The sequence below is a fragment of the Strigops habroptila genome, chromosome 8 (genome assembly GCF_004027225.2).
Source record: "Strigops habroptila isolate Jane chromosome 8, bStrHab1.2.pri, whole genome shotgun sequence".
Taxonomy (NCBI): Eukaryota; Metazoa; Chordata; class Aves; order Psittaciformes; family Psittacidae; genus Strigops; species Strigops habroptila.
Window position 1 is genome coordinate 55,317,663 of NC_044284.2, and position 14,360 is coordinate 55,332,022.

Genomic DNA, 14,360 nt, shown 5'->3' on the forward strand with positions numbered 1-14,360 from the left:
GATTGGCTGTACAAGATGGGCTGTACAATAGCAGAGAATGAGGAAAAAATAGGGAATTAGGTAGGAAATCGCAGAAGGCAGAGCCTGGGCAGCACAAGGGAGTGCAGGCAGTATCTAAAGGAAGGTGGCCCCTAAGGCAGCCCCAGCACAGCCAAGCCACCCTCAGCCTAGTTCCACGTTCCACATGGGGCATCTTTGGCTCAAACAAAGAAGTCAAGCTGAAATAAGTATTTTATAGCTTCTTCACCACAATTTTTAACAACAGCCATACCCACCCCACTGTTAAAAGATACAATAGCCCTCTCAGTTAAATAGCTCTCATACCATAAAACCCCTTACCAGCCAGTATGAACAACTCATGTACTGCCTTAGAGTCTCCTATCTGCTATGTGGGAGAAAGACACAACAGCCTTTTCTCTAGTCTGCACACCTGTAGCAAATCAAATACAACGTCCTGAGGATGGGCACCTGCACCTCAGCTGCACAGCTCACCTGCAGCTCATCTGCATAACCATGCTATGGTAAGTACCATAGCTGGGGGCTCCATTACAGTGACTGCAGAGTCTTTCCAGCCTGGCTGCCTTGTGTCCTTAGACCCTAGGCAGACAAACACCAACACTAAATACCACCAAGTGGTCTATAAAGTGGCAGAGAGGACATGTGCAGAGAAACCCAAAGGTCTGAGAGCAGTAATGAAGGTGCTGTATTGTTCAAACCATACTAATGTTCATGGCTTCCAAAGGGATGATATTCCAGCTGAGAACCAGCCCCCTTGCCCAGCATAGCCCTTCCCCTCCCCAGCAGCATTCTTATTTTCTAGAGGCAGTGACCTGTCAGCAAAGCTGCCAGCTTTCCACTGAGAGCCTGGAGCCTCACCTTTCCATTTCCCAAAGCATCTGACAGCCAGTTATCCTTGTGCTGTCTGAGCAATACTAGACAGAAAGATTGGAATTAGTATTTGCTGCCAAAAAATATTGGATACTTTCTAATCACACTAGGAGAGCTCTTGCTAGGTTTTCAATCTCAGAGATGCTTAATATAGTGAAGCAGGAAGACGAAGTTTCACTTTCAAGCTAGAATTCAATAATCCTACTTGAAGCAGTTGAAAAAAACCCCAAACTTTAGCCACTACCTCAGCATCTAGAGATACAGGGATGATCTTATCTCTGTTCTATTATCATTAAATTTTAATTCTCTCACACAAAAGTAAATTCATAACTCAACCTTAGTAATCACGGCATAAAAAGTAGGTTTTTATATTTTGGGTTTATATGCAACTGCCAAATCCCATGAGGCAAAGTTCAAGATACAGCACCTATTATTTTAATGTTCTGTTCCTGCATTATCACCTGCCATACTTATTTACTGCTTATTTCCTCTACAATTCTCAATTTCCACAGTACAGCCAAATGTTTTTGTCTTCTATTTTATGTTCTATTAAAAGAGAAATTGAACTCATTGCTTTGGCTTTTACCATGGCACTTCAAATATAAAGCAGGAGCCTGATAACTATCTCACTTTTATCACAAGTTCAAAATGAATAGTTCCCATTACCTTTTCCTCTGCACTAAATATTGTTTCTTCACAGAAGATTAATGAAAAAGTTGTCATTAATGATTCAAACAAACATTTAAAAATATTAGGCTAGATATTTCAGCCCTAACTTTACTTAGAATTCTATTTTTGATATATTGTACATCCAATGCTTTTATGACATATGTAAATTTAAACAGCACCATGTATTTTTTAAATCATATGTTGAGAGATCTTTAAAGTTGCAAGGCTAAGTGAAGGAAAGCCAAAATTTAAGCTGACTGTGCTGCGTCGTGGTGCATTCTCAATTATATTATGTCATAGGTTATTACATCTTGTTAAATTCAACTTGCCTAGCACTCTTCAGACCATTAACACATTCTTAAGGAGATGTTGCATTTTCTGATTACAGTTTTTGGCTCTTATTTGTGTAGTCTTGTATTAACAGTCTGATTTTCAAGTACATTTCTTGGTGACACTCAGCTTTGTCTGTGTAGGGCTCTTACTACTAAGTACTTACGGCTGATAAATGCCATTCTTAACAGAGGTGATTTTCATTCTGCTTCGCTCCATTAGTTCAAAGTACTAAATTGCAATGAAAAGCTGCAATGTCCTCTTGGTAGTTTGACTCTGCTTTGATTTCAGTGCTGCCCATATTTATCTAACTTACAGACTCATTTGGGGGGAAAAAGCCTCAATTTTATATACTTTTTTTTAAGCCTGCCAAGGTTAGGGACCCAGTTCTGTGAACACTTTTCATGCAATCAGTTCCACCAAATGCCCATCACCTGAGGAAAGAGAATGACCTGTTTCAGGATGGGATGTAATGCACAACTCTGGTCATATTTTGCAGCCATTAAACTCAATACCATGGAGTGTAGCGGGAAAAACCTACAATTCAGGTGTTTTAAACTGCCACAAAACCTCCCAACTGCAAATTTCATTGTGATTTGCACTGGTGATGGGGGAGTTATTTTCAGGCAACTGCACTTTTTAAAGATTTTGAATTTCTCATCAGCACCCCAGTAATTAAGTATTTATAGATTACAAGAATGCACCTAGTAGGAATAGACCCATTTGTTTCCTTTGTGCTTCAAACCTTTCATGAATAAAGTAGTACCAAGGGTAACCTTTCCTGAATACAACCTTAGGGATCGCAGAGTGCCCTCAATCAACGCAGGGAACTCATGTTGACAGAGTATATGGGAAACAGATTGAGGTATTAAAGCACATAGCCTCTGGTGTTTTAGATGTAAATACTATAACCATCAAATATTTAGACTCTTATGTAAGCAGTTTGTCATTTTTTAAACAGTTACTGCTTGGAATAAATCTTTAAGGAGGGAATTTTCAGAAGTGCTCAGTATTGGCCTAACTTTGCTCTTACTGAAATCAATCATAAAATTTTCACAACTTTGGAAAAGGACTTTGTCTGTTTATATGTTTCCACAGCACTAAGCACAATATGTCTTGATCCTGGCTGGGGCCTTTTGACTCTGCAGTAATCTAAATAAATTGATTTATAGGAGATCAGTCAGATAAATGATGAGGAAACACACACATACATATTAAATAGCTAGAGTTTTTTAATGATGGGTTATCAGTCCTTTAGAGCTTCATTATTTTTTCTTTGGACCCTAATTTGCCGCCTTTTATACTACTTTTATTTCCTTGTTTGTAATTTTCCCTAACATAATTCCATGCATCTTAAATTTCCTGCAAAGTATCCAGTCAATAAAATTTAATTTTCTCTCCCATTTAGTTTGCACAATAAACATATTAGTTTTGGGATCTGATTCATACTTTGTGTCAGCAGAATATAACTTCTCCTCTATTTCTGCAAAAGCTGTGCTGATAAGAGTGATATGTAACCTACTTTATATTCCTAGGAATAACCACCTTTGCTGGACTGGGAAAGGGGAAGAGAGTGCATTTCTTTTATGGGTTTGTAGAATGGTTAGGTCTGTTTCTTTTATTTCACAAGACTCACACAAACATTAATTTATCCAGGGATTGACTTCAGAGGCAGTTATTTTACTTTCATATAGATGCCAACTTAAAACTGTTTAAAAATATCTTGTTTTCTTCCAAAGAGCTACAGTTAAGACCAAGACAAAACTACTCCTGCTTATCCCTCAGTGTGGGATTTTGAAAGGTCAATCCTGCAATGTCTTTCTCCCTATTTTCTCCAAATAAAATGCTACAAGCTAATGAAATGGAGGCTGTGGTTCCACAGACAATTCTCTAGGGATTTTCCTAGCAGCTGCTATTTTCATTCCCTCACCCCTGCTCCAGCCACTTATTTCCAGCTCCCTCACTGCTCCTCCAGTTGGACCCATACAGCTGTTTTTGGATCTGTGTGGTGAACCAGACCAGGACTAAATCCTCCTTGTCTTCCTTGAAAGTTGACTTTTAACCTGCGCCATCTCCCAGCCTGGTGATCCTATGCAGAGTGGGATGGGATGGAGCAGCTCTGAGGAGCCAGATCTGCACCCAGCAAAGACTGCATCAAGATGTACTTGTGCCATGAGAAATATTCCTGAACCTCCAAAAGCATTCTCACCAGATCCCTCAGGAGAGTAAGCAGCAGCACACATTACATTATAAAACTGGCAAAGGAACAAACTTCAGAGAGTAGCCAAAGTTGTAAAATAGGCCAACGAAAGAATCAGGTAATGATAACAGCTTGTTCATCTTCTTTACCTAAATTCAGGTTATGTTATCACTACCCCTAACCCACTATTTATTTTATACTAAGCAATTCTAGTCTTTCAGATTAGCAAGCTATATATATATTTAGTGCTTTATTCTCAAACTGTTTCACCACAAATGACAGCTCATTTCACAAACAGCTTATCTTATGGCTAAAGATATATAAATACATACTAAAAATGCTGCTGAAAGTCTCTGAATGTATAATGCAGCCTGGTAGACATGATAGTGATTGTAACACTGTATTGTAGACACAAATGTTAAAGAAACTTGGCAAGAATCAACACATTTTAGCTACTCAAAATTCAGATTTTCTCAGTCTTGTCCCCTTCTGATGAATGGAACATATGGGAGTATTGTTCATAAAACTTGCATTGCTTTTCTCAATGTCTACCAAAATTCCTCATTATGACAATATTTACCAAGATACATATAGATTCAAATTTGAATTAATTACCTAGAAGTTTTTCTGTACTCTCAGGTTTACTGGAAAAGAAAAACATTTCAGAAGCAATGTGTTGTGAGTATTTAACAGTAGATGTTATAGCAACAGAGGTAGTGGCGTGCTTGCTGGGGAAGGCAGCTATCCAGTTAAAAGCCATCAATGCTGAGGGAGATAAAAGACAGGGAAGAAAGTAGATGCTTTGCCAAGAAGCAGTGTGAAATCTGACATTATAAACAAAACACATGTAAATCTAGACATAAATCCTCTCTTGTATGCTGAAGGCTCTGTAATATTTTAGCTAGCCTTATTACTTACGAAGAAACATTTCCTGAAACACAGCATCACAACTGCAGAACAGCCTTTAACCTTGTGCTCATCCACTCAAAAACCATGTTATTTATTATCCTTTATCCCTTAATTATGGGGACTTCACCTACTGCTTTCCACTCATTTGAAATGCAGAATAAAATACAACGGATGTCTGAAGACTTAACAGGTGTCAACCAGATATTTGCCAGCTACCGCTACAATTCTACTGGGAAGAGTTGCTGTTCTATAAATACTAATTAGAGTTTTGCACATGATCTTGCTGAAATACCTAAGGTGATGAGTGGCCAGTTGTTACTTTTAAAAGATTAGCACAATTTGAAAAACTAATGTCCCCAATGAGGCAATGCTCACACTGAATAATCAAGACTTATAGCTGTTCTCTGCCCAAAGGGAATATTTGCTCACTTCATCATTTGGAAAATCTGCTGCCTCTCGAACAACTCACTCTTCTATTTCACTTTGAGAAACTTGTAAAACTTCCTGCAATCAATATAATAGTATGGGATATGTACTTAAATGGTCTTCCACTGCCATGCCCACATGGCAGGCTTTACCAACACCTTCCAAAGACAGAGCTTTTAGTGTGAAATCATGATTAAGAAACTGCAACAAAATTAGGTTGCACTTAAATGAAGCAGCAAAGAAAAATAAGATTACAGTAGAAACTGCATCAGCATAGCAAAAGTTCAATTTCCCCAAATCCATCTCCCTTCCAATTCTTCACCTCCACAAAACAAACAAAGCAAACAGACCCAGGCAAAATAGAACAGGCCTCTATGGTATTAGTCAGGTTTTTATATTTGTAGTAATTATTATGGAAAAAACCCACCAGTTCTCTAAAATCTTGGTATAATACTTCTAAACAACCAGCTAATTTTAAGCAAAAATGCAGCCCATATTTTGAAATAGGGTTGCCATATATTTTGAAACAAAATTCTGAGGTACATTTTGACCACTTTGCTGTGAAAAGCAGCTGATGTAACATGGTGTGACACAATGCTGCATTTCTGCATCTGAGCTGTGATTCATTGCAGTGAAATTTGACTGATGCAACTGACACAACCCCATACTATTTAGTGTCAACATAGCTCGTCCACAAAAAAACACAGAAAAATGGGGAGAAAGACTTGGAACTTAACCTACTTAGTTCTTCTGTTTTGATGCTATCCCTCTGGGAATGAATACTCAGTAAACCATATACAGGGAAGATAGATATAATTTTAATCAGAATTTATTTTTTGAGGGGTTTTATTTTCAAAAAATAATATTTTCTTTACCATGAAACCTGTTTTTTCCTTATCCTTCAGCATACTGCTTCCTCTTTGTTAGAGCTCATTACTGGAAATATTTTGCCTTACTTCAAAAAAGAAGAATATGTCAACACCAGAACATCTGTGTCCATACAGTGTGCTTTGATGACAGTGATATACTTCATTTACATCAGTAACACTGAGCTGAACCTTGATGCTGACTGCATTTAAAGATCTTACCCCACAGGGCAAGAGAATACAGGTCAAAAACGTTGATCTGTGTTTGACACACTCTCTACTTCAAGAGCACTTGGCAGTGATTTGTTCCAGAGTCAAGAATCAAACTCACAAAATGTTGCAAAGCTCGGAGCCATGTTTGCATAACCACATTCAAAACAAACATTAAAATCCACAGTCTCTGGAGGCCAATCTACTTTTGATATGCAGGATTTTGTGAGAAATATGGTCAAATTCTATCCTGGATACAGAGGGAACTTTCTCATTTAAATCAAAAGGGCATAACTTGGGCTTCAGTATCTGTTCTTAAGAGGAATAATGTACCTACATCTCTTGTAAGCAAAAAAGAAAATAGTTCATCACCCTAAACTCAAACCTGGTTGTATAAAAATGGCAATGGAACAGCTGTGATATAGCATTGCTTCTATCAGCCTGGCTAGAGGAAATTGGGAGAATTTCAGTATGGATCACATGCCGCTAGAGGTATTTAGTACAAAATAGTTCAGAGATGAAGGACTGAGCACTGTAACAGAATATTTGGAGACCATGGCTTCTGGTAATCTTCTTGCTTTTAACTTGATTTTAAAACCTTTTGTGTTTCTTCAACTTTTTTGTCATTAATATATCATTTTCTAATTTAAGTGCATTACATCCACTCGCCTGCTATGCTGACTTAAATTTTAATATAAGGTGGAGAGTTCCAGTAGCTTCCTTCCACAATTCTGAATCCTGAGAACCCTCATGTAAACCTCAGCACTTTTGCAGCATGGAATGATTCAGTATTGCTTACAAGACTAATATACACAAAACATCAAACAGGATCAAATTGATGCAGCTGGATATTGCCCTGTTCATGTTCAAGGACCACAGCTACCTGTATGCTGTATTAGCAACTGCAAGTACTAGTAAATCCTATGTCAGAAAGCAGAGAAAGAGAAAATTTTGTTTACAGATTTCAGTAGAATGCCATGGAAACAGATACAGAGGTAACTGTAAAAGGCATAATCCAAATGGAAGACAGCTCTAATAGAAAGCATATACCCAAAAATAATGTATGTGTTTTCCCACCTGGAAAACACATGGATAACTCCTATTAGCATCAAGACAAAAAAATTATATTGAGTAGACCCCAATATCACTAAGGTCCCTGATAAGGGTATGAGCTAATGCGCACCTTCAAAGTACAGCAAGATGTTTTCATACACAGACTATTAGAAAAAAAAAAAAATAGCTTAAAATGATCTTTTTAAAGGAAAACATTACAGCTAGAATTTCTGAAACAGGATTAAAGTATGGTAGTAGCCCAGTACAAGGAAGCTGATCAGCACCTGCTGCCTACACTGTGCCTCGCTCCAGGCAATGTTATTCATTCCTCACTTTCATGGGAGCAAAACACATCCCCTAAAAATATAAAACACAAAAATAAATAGATCTCTGGGGAAATGGAAATCTGTTTTAAAAATAGTGAAGGAGCCTATACGTTCTAGAAAAGCCCACTTTGCATTGTTTTGTAAGATTTACACTTTAATTTGAAACCAAAGTAAGGCATAAAATTTGTATGAAAGCAATATCTGATTTATAGATAAACTTACACACAATACACTTAGCTGCAAATACCAGACCCCAGTGAGAGAAGGAAAAGGTTTTGAAAGATTATTAAAGTATGCTTGATGAATGTCGCCCTGAAACGCCCCGGAAGATTTTTCTGAAGTTAAATAGTAAACACAATTAACACGACTTTTGCTACAAAAAACACTAAACACAATGGATTTTTTTTAATTAATTTTCAATGTTATTACATGCTTCTATTGAGCTGGAATTGACTCCATCCACTAACTGTACTGTGAGACAGCTCTTCTGTCCATAAGACCTTACCATCTAGATAAAAAAACAAACAGCCATTCTGTTGGTCTCATGAAGAGGAAGCCATACAGTAACAATGATCTTATGACTACCAAAAGTTGACATCTTGTGGGTTAAAATTTTGTGACATGATGAGTTTTTAAGAAAGATATATTTATAATGCTCAGATAATGTGCAGCTTCATCACATGTATTACTAATTAACCAATAAAAAGGAGCAGGTGTTAAGGCTTACAAGAATACATTACTGTACTCCTACAGCCTAACCTCACTATCCATATTCAAACAAGACTCTTAGCTAAAGGCAAATCACATAATTCTTGGGAGTCTTGCATGCATTAGGACACCTTAGATTTACATATTACTATTCACAGTGCATATTTCATTACATTTGCTTTAAGAAAATGTACCATCTATATGGGTATTCATGTGTTTCATATGTGCATGCCTTTCTGAGTTGTATATATTGTGTAGCTTATGACCAGGTTGTTCGTCCTTCTGCTTTGGATAAAGTAGACAGGAGAGTGCTCCTTCACAAGGTCAATTCACAAGGCAGAGCCCACGTTCTTCCACTAAAGTAACATCACCCCAAAACAGGAAGAACAAATCCAAACAGGTTTTCGGAGCCAGTCCAGACCAAGTGCATCTCCCACATTGCTTGCAGGCTTTGTCTGGGAGACTGCTAGCTGAGACAGGCCAAAACTGGGCCAGGGACTGTCCGAACAGTTGGATGGTGAGGATGTCACTGAAAAATAACTTGGCCCAAGACCCGACTGTTCAGTTTGCTTGAACAGACATCACTTCAGCCATGCTACTTGAAACAAGGCACTACAACACACCATCACAGCAAGACTGGAACAGGCCTCCAGAGTTCATATTGTCCATCTGCTCCAAAGAGAACCTGTCTTCACAACACTGCTTTTGCATAAGTTGTCTCCTACTCTTACCAAAACGTGTACCTAAGCCATAAAGTTTTCACTGTAAGAAAGTGCCAATTAAAACACTTTTATCTCATTAAGTAAGTTTTTGAAAGGATAACTTACCATTTTGGTCTGCTTGTGGATTTCACCATTGGAGCCATCCCATCTCTATAGAGGCTTTTTGTTTTACTGAAGTTTACAACATTGAAAATTACTCTCTGGAGGGGAAAAAAAAAAAAAAAGTCAGTTATAAACTATGAAAGAGTTCATACAAGATTGCATATACCAGCTGCATAAAAATAACACAGAAAGTATATGGAATAGTTGTGTGTCTTATGAATTAGCGTTACTTTTCACAGATCTCAGATAATGGGTATCCTATCTGTTCCCAGTATTTTAATAGTCCATATTGGTTCACGCTGCAGTGAATGGAATGTATGTTTTGAATTTAGTATGCTGGTTTTTCAGTAGGTATCGTAGCTGTACCAAAAAAATAGGTTACTCAGATCTAAAACAGAAAAGCAAACCCGGTTTGTTGCAGCTGCTGTTAGAGAAGTTGGTGGAAAGCTGGGATACGCAGGGTAGCAGACCTCAAGAAAACCTTCCAGCTGCTTCATACAATCATACAATAGAATCATAGAATCATTTACATTGGAAAAGAGCTTTAAGATCATCAAGTTCAACTGTTAACCAAGCACTGCCAAGTCTACCACTAAACCATGTCCCCAAGCGCCACATCTACATATCTTTTAAATACCTCCAGAGATAATTAATCATTTCCCTGGGCAGCCTGACAATGTTCCAATGCCTGACAACCCTTTTGGTGAAGAAAGTTTTCCTAAGATCCAATCTGAACCACCCCTGGCACAATATCCCTGTGTAGAGCCTCCAGCCGATCAACACTACCAGCAACTTGGTGTCATCTGCAAATTTACTGATCCCTCAACCTGCTTAGGCCTTGCATAGCAGCAGGAAAAAAAAAATAAATTCTGGTTTTCTTTCCCCAAAGAAAAGAATATTTTTCTTCCATCTGCAAAAGGAAGAATTTTCCTCTGCAAATCTGTACAGGATACCTACACAGTGGAAACTGCACATAGCCATCATTCATTTGAATATGACAGAGAAGAAGAAAAGAGTCAAATCCTCCTCTCAATTTACACTAATAACTTTGGGGAAACTAGCTGATATTTATCAGTTCAAAGGAAGAGCACAATCTAGATCTTCACTGGTAATGGACTGGTACTGAAAGTAAATTCATGCTGAGTGAAGAAAAGAGAAAGCAGAGACAAAACCTCCTTCCTCACCATCTGTCTGCTCTAAGTCATTTTATGCAAAATTACTTATTCTGCTTCTCTTAAGAAAGGCTAGGTTGGATTTAGCTCATCTCATATAGTACATTTACGTCTCAGACTTTAAATCCAGTATACCTGGTTTGTCATACTCTTTTGATACCCAACATTAATGTACACATCAAAACCAACATATGAAGACTAGCTTAATTTTTATATAATGTTCCAGGATATGAGAATAAATTCCATTTTTACCTGTCTCTTCAAGTTTCTTTTTCACAGGTATCAGTGAAGACAGACCACTAAAAATGCTATTTGACCCTAGGTAGTCACATGTTTGCTTTTAGAAAAAACTACTTCATTGTTTACACTCTTAAATAATGCTTCCTGAGAAGTCTAAGAATTAAATAGCAACTGTTTGAAATCAAACAATTCTGACTAAAGCAATAAGATCAATTAAGCTTTCATATGTAAAATTTTGCAAAAACAAATCTGGACCTTCCAGGCAGTCTGCTCAGACAAGAGTGAATTAGAACATTGAAGTGAAAGCAACAGCAGTGGGTCACTGACAACAGGCACCAAGCACATTTACACTCCTATGTGGGGCAGGTAGGAATCCTGGTAAACCATCTACCTAATGAAGTATCTCTGTACTCAAGAAAAATTAAAGTTTTTTCTGAGGTGAGGTATTGCTACAGATTTTGCAAATGGGAGCACAAGCTGCTCTGTGTGCAAACTCTGCAAATTACTCAAAACAAAATCTAAGAATAAGCTCTAGGTTTTACTGAAATGGCCTCAAAAACTAGCCAGTTAGAACAACACTTCCTTAATGATGTTAATTCAATTTTGTACCAAAGCTAATGAGCAAACTACATATCCCTTTACATGAGGTTTCATGTATTTTGTCTATTGCAGCATTTTGAGATTTCTAATGGTCATCGGTTGAGCTTATTTTTGTAGCTTTTGCTAAAACCATGCATTTCATTTACAAAACGTTGTATTTGTAATTTTAAGTATTTAGGATACTGCTTCTCTGATGAAATATCCATCTTGGGAAGCCTCTAGTTATTTTCCACCTTCTTACAAGGTATGGCTCAAAGTTAGATAATTGGCTCAAAGTTAGATAAACATTTAGGTCTCTCTCGATTCCACATTCTACATGGAAGCATTATCTTGTATTAAAATGCTGAGTTTCTCCTCTGTTACTTAACTCTGTTCATATTTGTGAAAACAAATTAAGTTGCAACAAATTGGTTTGTTAATCTTGATGTTTGCATGGAGTGAATGAAACAAACAAGATCTCCAAACCAATTGCCTTAAACTTTGGATGCAATCATGTCACTGTTGGAAAGAGAAAGTTGCTAATTTTGTTACATACTGACTCAGAGCAGACAGCTGGTAGAGAATGTTCTTATTCCAATCAAGCTTATTTTGTATAATGAGTTGGGCAAATGTACACAACTGGGTAAGCAACGTATATAAAAACAAAAATATGCAGCTCATTTAACAAAACACTGTAGATTATAACATTTCAACCACTCCTGTTCAGAGCGTAGCAAGCAGTTAGTGATGCATGCAGTTCTCTCAGCATGGAATATAGCTAGATTAACAGCACAGAACAGAACTTTATCAACATACACCACTGAAGTAATAAAGTACACAAACCGAAGCACTCAAATAAGCAGCTGAACTCAGTCAAGTATTCCTGGTGATAGTTAAAGTAGTCCATGCAGCTCAGCCAGTGGAGTGTGCAGAAATGTAATGACTACAGTACACACACCTTACCCAGGAAAGTAGGCAGCTTGCTCAATAAGGTATGCAAACATCTTTGAACTGAAGGCTATAATAAAAAGGTTGTGATACAGCATCAATGTTTTGCTGATCAAATCTAATTTTTAGTCTAATTTTGGTCTCTACTGACATTCTTTAACACACCAGTTATACACTGTAACGAGGAACAGAACTAGATATACACTATGCACATGAAAACACACTTTTGTAAGAAAATTATCACTATTCTGTATGTTTTTATGAATTCTACAGGCATGCAATGGGTGGCATTTTATAAGCAATATCATTCAGATACTCAAAAATGAAAAAAGACCTAGCAACTTCTTTTTTTTTTTTTTTTTTTTTAAAGAAGTGCCAAGTTAAGAAAATAGAACTAGATTCAATGTACTTACAAATTCCCTAGAAATTGCTCTGGTCTCCAGAGCATCAATCCAGAGAAAAATGGCAGGAATCTTTACAATAAAAATACTTGTATGCATTTTGCAGGGTATGAATAGCACTAAAAGAAGCAATATTCAACCTGATGGTGTACCAGAAATGATAATTGTGTGATTTCACTTTAGCTATGGTACATTGTCAATCTACTGCTTTATTCTGACAAACCGATCTGCAACTTCTGCGTCAGTGGAAGAGGCACGGTGTAAAAAACCTCTTGGTACACCACCAAGTAAAACCATGCTATCTGGGGGGGTGCACAAGGATGTATTGTGGCTTGGAACTAGATGATCTTTAAGGTCCCTTCCAAATCTAACCATTCTATGATTCATCATATGGAGGAAGACAACTGCTGCAGACTCAGACTCCATGCATACACTGCAAGATCTGAGACAGATGTTGGGGAACGTGAGACAAAGTAGGGATGTTCTGCCTACTGAGAGAAGATGGAAGATGTCCTCTTTCCATAACATGTGAGGTGAGTATGCATTTGGAGTGATCTTGCTGCTAAAACCATTAAGACAGAAAAGTGAGGAAAGGCTTGGTCTTGCCTTTACACTTAAAATTTACTGATTAAATCTGCTTTTCCCAATAGACCTTTGCAAACTTACTTCTGGAATTGAAAGCACAAACAGATGTTAAGGGATGCTCAGTGGTTTTAGCATGAGCAAAATAAAGATGAACCTTGAACATAAAGGGAAAAAATGGCTTATATGTGTCACACAATTCATCTTATTGCCAGAAGTCTACAGTTGCCTGACTGGGGCTAGAAGGAGCTGGTAGCTCTTTGAGGGGCAAGCATACATCAGGGTGATTTTGGAATGGAGCTGAAGGCATTGAGCATGGGTAGTCATATTGGACATCATATTCCAGCAGGTCTGTGGGAGCACAGAGTGAACTCTGATCCCTTTAACATTCATTGTTCACCCACATTCTGGCAAGTTTTCCATCTGAACATACCAACTGAAGCAGGTATATCCAAAAGAAAAGCCATAGCTTTGCCAAAGGTTAAGTGCCTTCCCCTAGGATAAGGACACACTAGGTCCCTTCAAAAAGACTGCCAGGTTTATTTTGCGTGGTTTTCCCTAGATGACTTCCCAGAAATAGCTGAGCTGCCTTGGCTGACATTAAAAGACACAAAAAAAACCCCAACAAACAAACCAAAGAACACCACACAATTCTGCCTGAGGCAGACACCTGGCACAGAAAATTTCGTGTCAAATCACAAAGTATGAGAAGTTATAACTAACTGAAAATAGGGTTTGCAGTAGGAAGTGTCAGGCATTCTTAATATTGATGTAACATACACACATTAAATATTAACAATTATATATTTAATAGTAATGGCATAGTAATGTAAATTCAGTGGACAATGCTGCACGCTACAAGTATGACACAAACTTCACTATGAGCTGACAAAGTATCTGGGGACCAATTGCTTGAAGTCAGGCACAAACAATTTCACCGTTTAACCATCCAAAATAAGAGGACTGGTCACTAAATAGTAATGCAAAGGCCTTTCAGCTGAAATTAAGTCTGAACTCTTGTGCTCTGAC

The 14,360-nt window shown here is 37.6% G+C and overlaps 1 protein-coding gene across 2 annotated transcripts in view; it reads right to left on the reverse strand.

Moving 5' to 3' along the window:
• AGBL4 (ATP/GTP binding protein like 4) overlaps positions 1-14,360 on the reverse strand; it is a 956,884-nt gene that overhangs the window by 708,142 nt on the left and 234,382 nt on the right. For both annotated transcript variants that reach the window (XM_032920114.1, XM_032920113.1), the window contains one exon: positions 9,413-9,507. In XM_032920114.1, the coding sequence (XP_032776005.1) occupies positions 9,413-9,507 (95 nt within the window). The remainder of the gene's footprint in view (positions 1-9,412; positions 9,508-14,360) is intronic.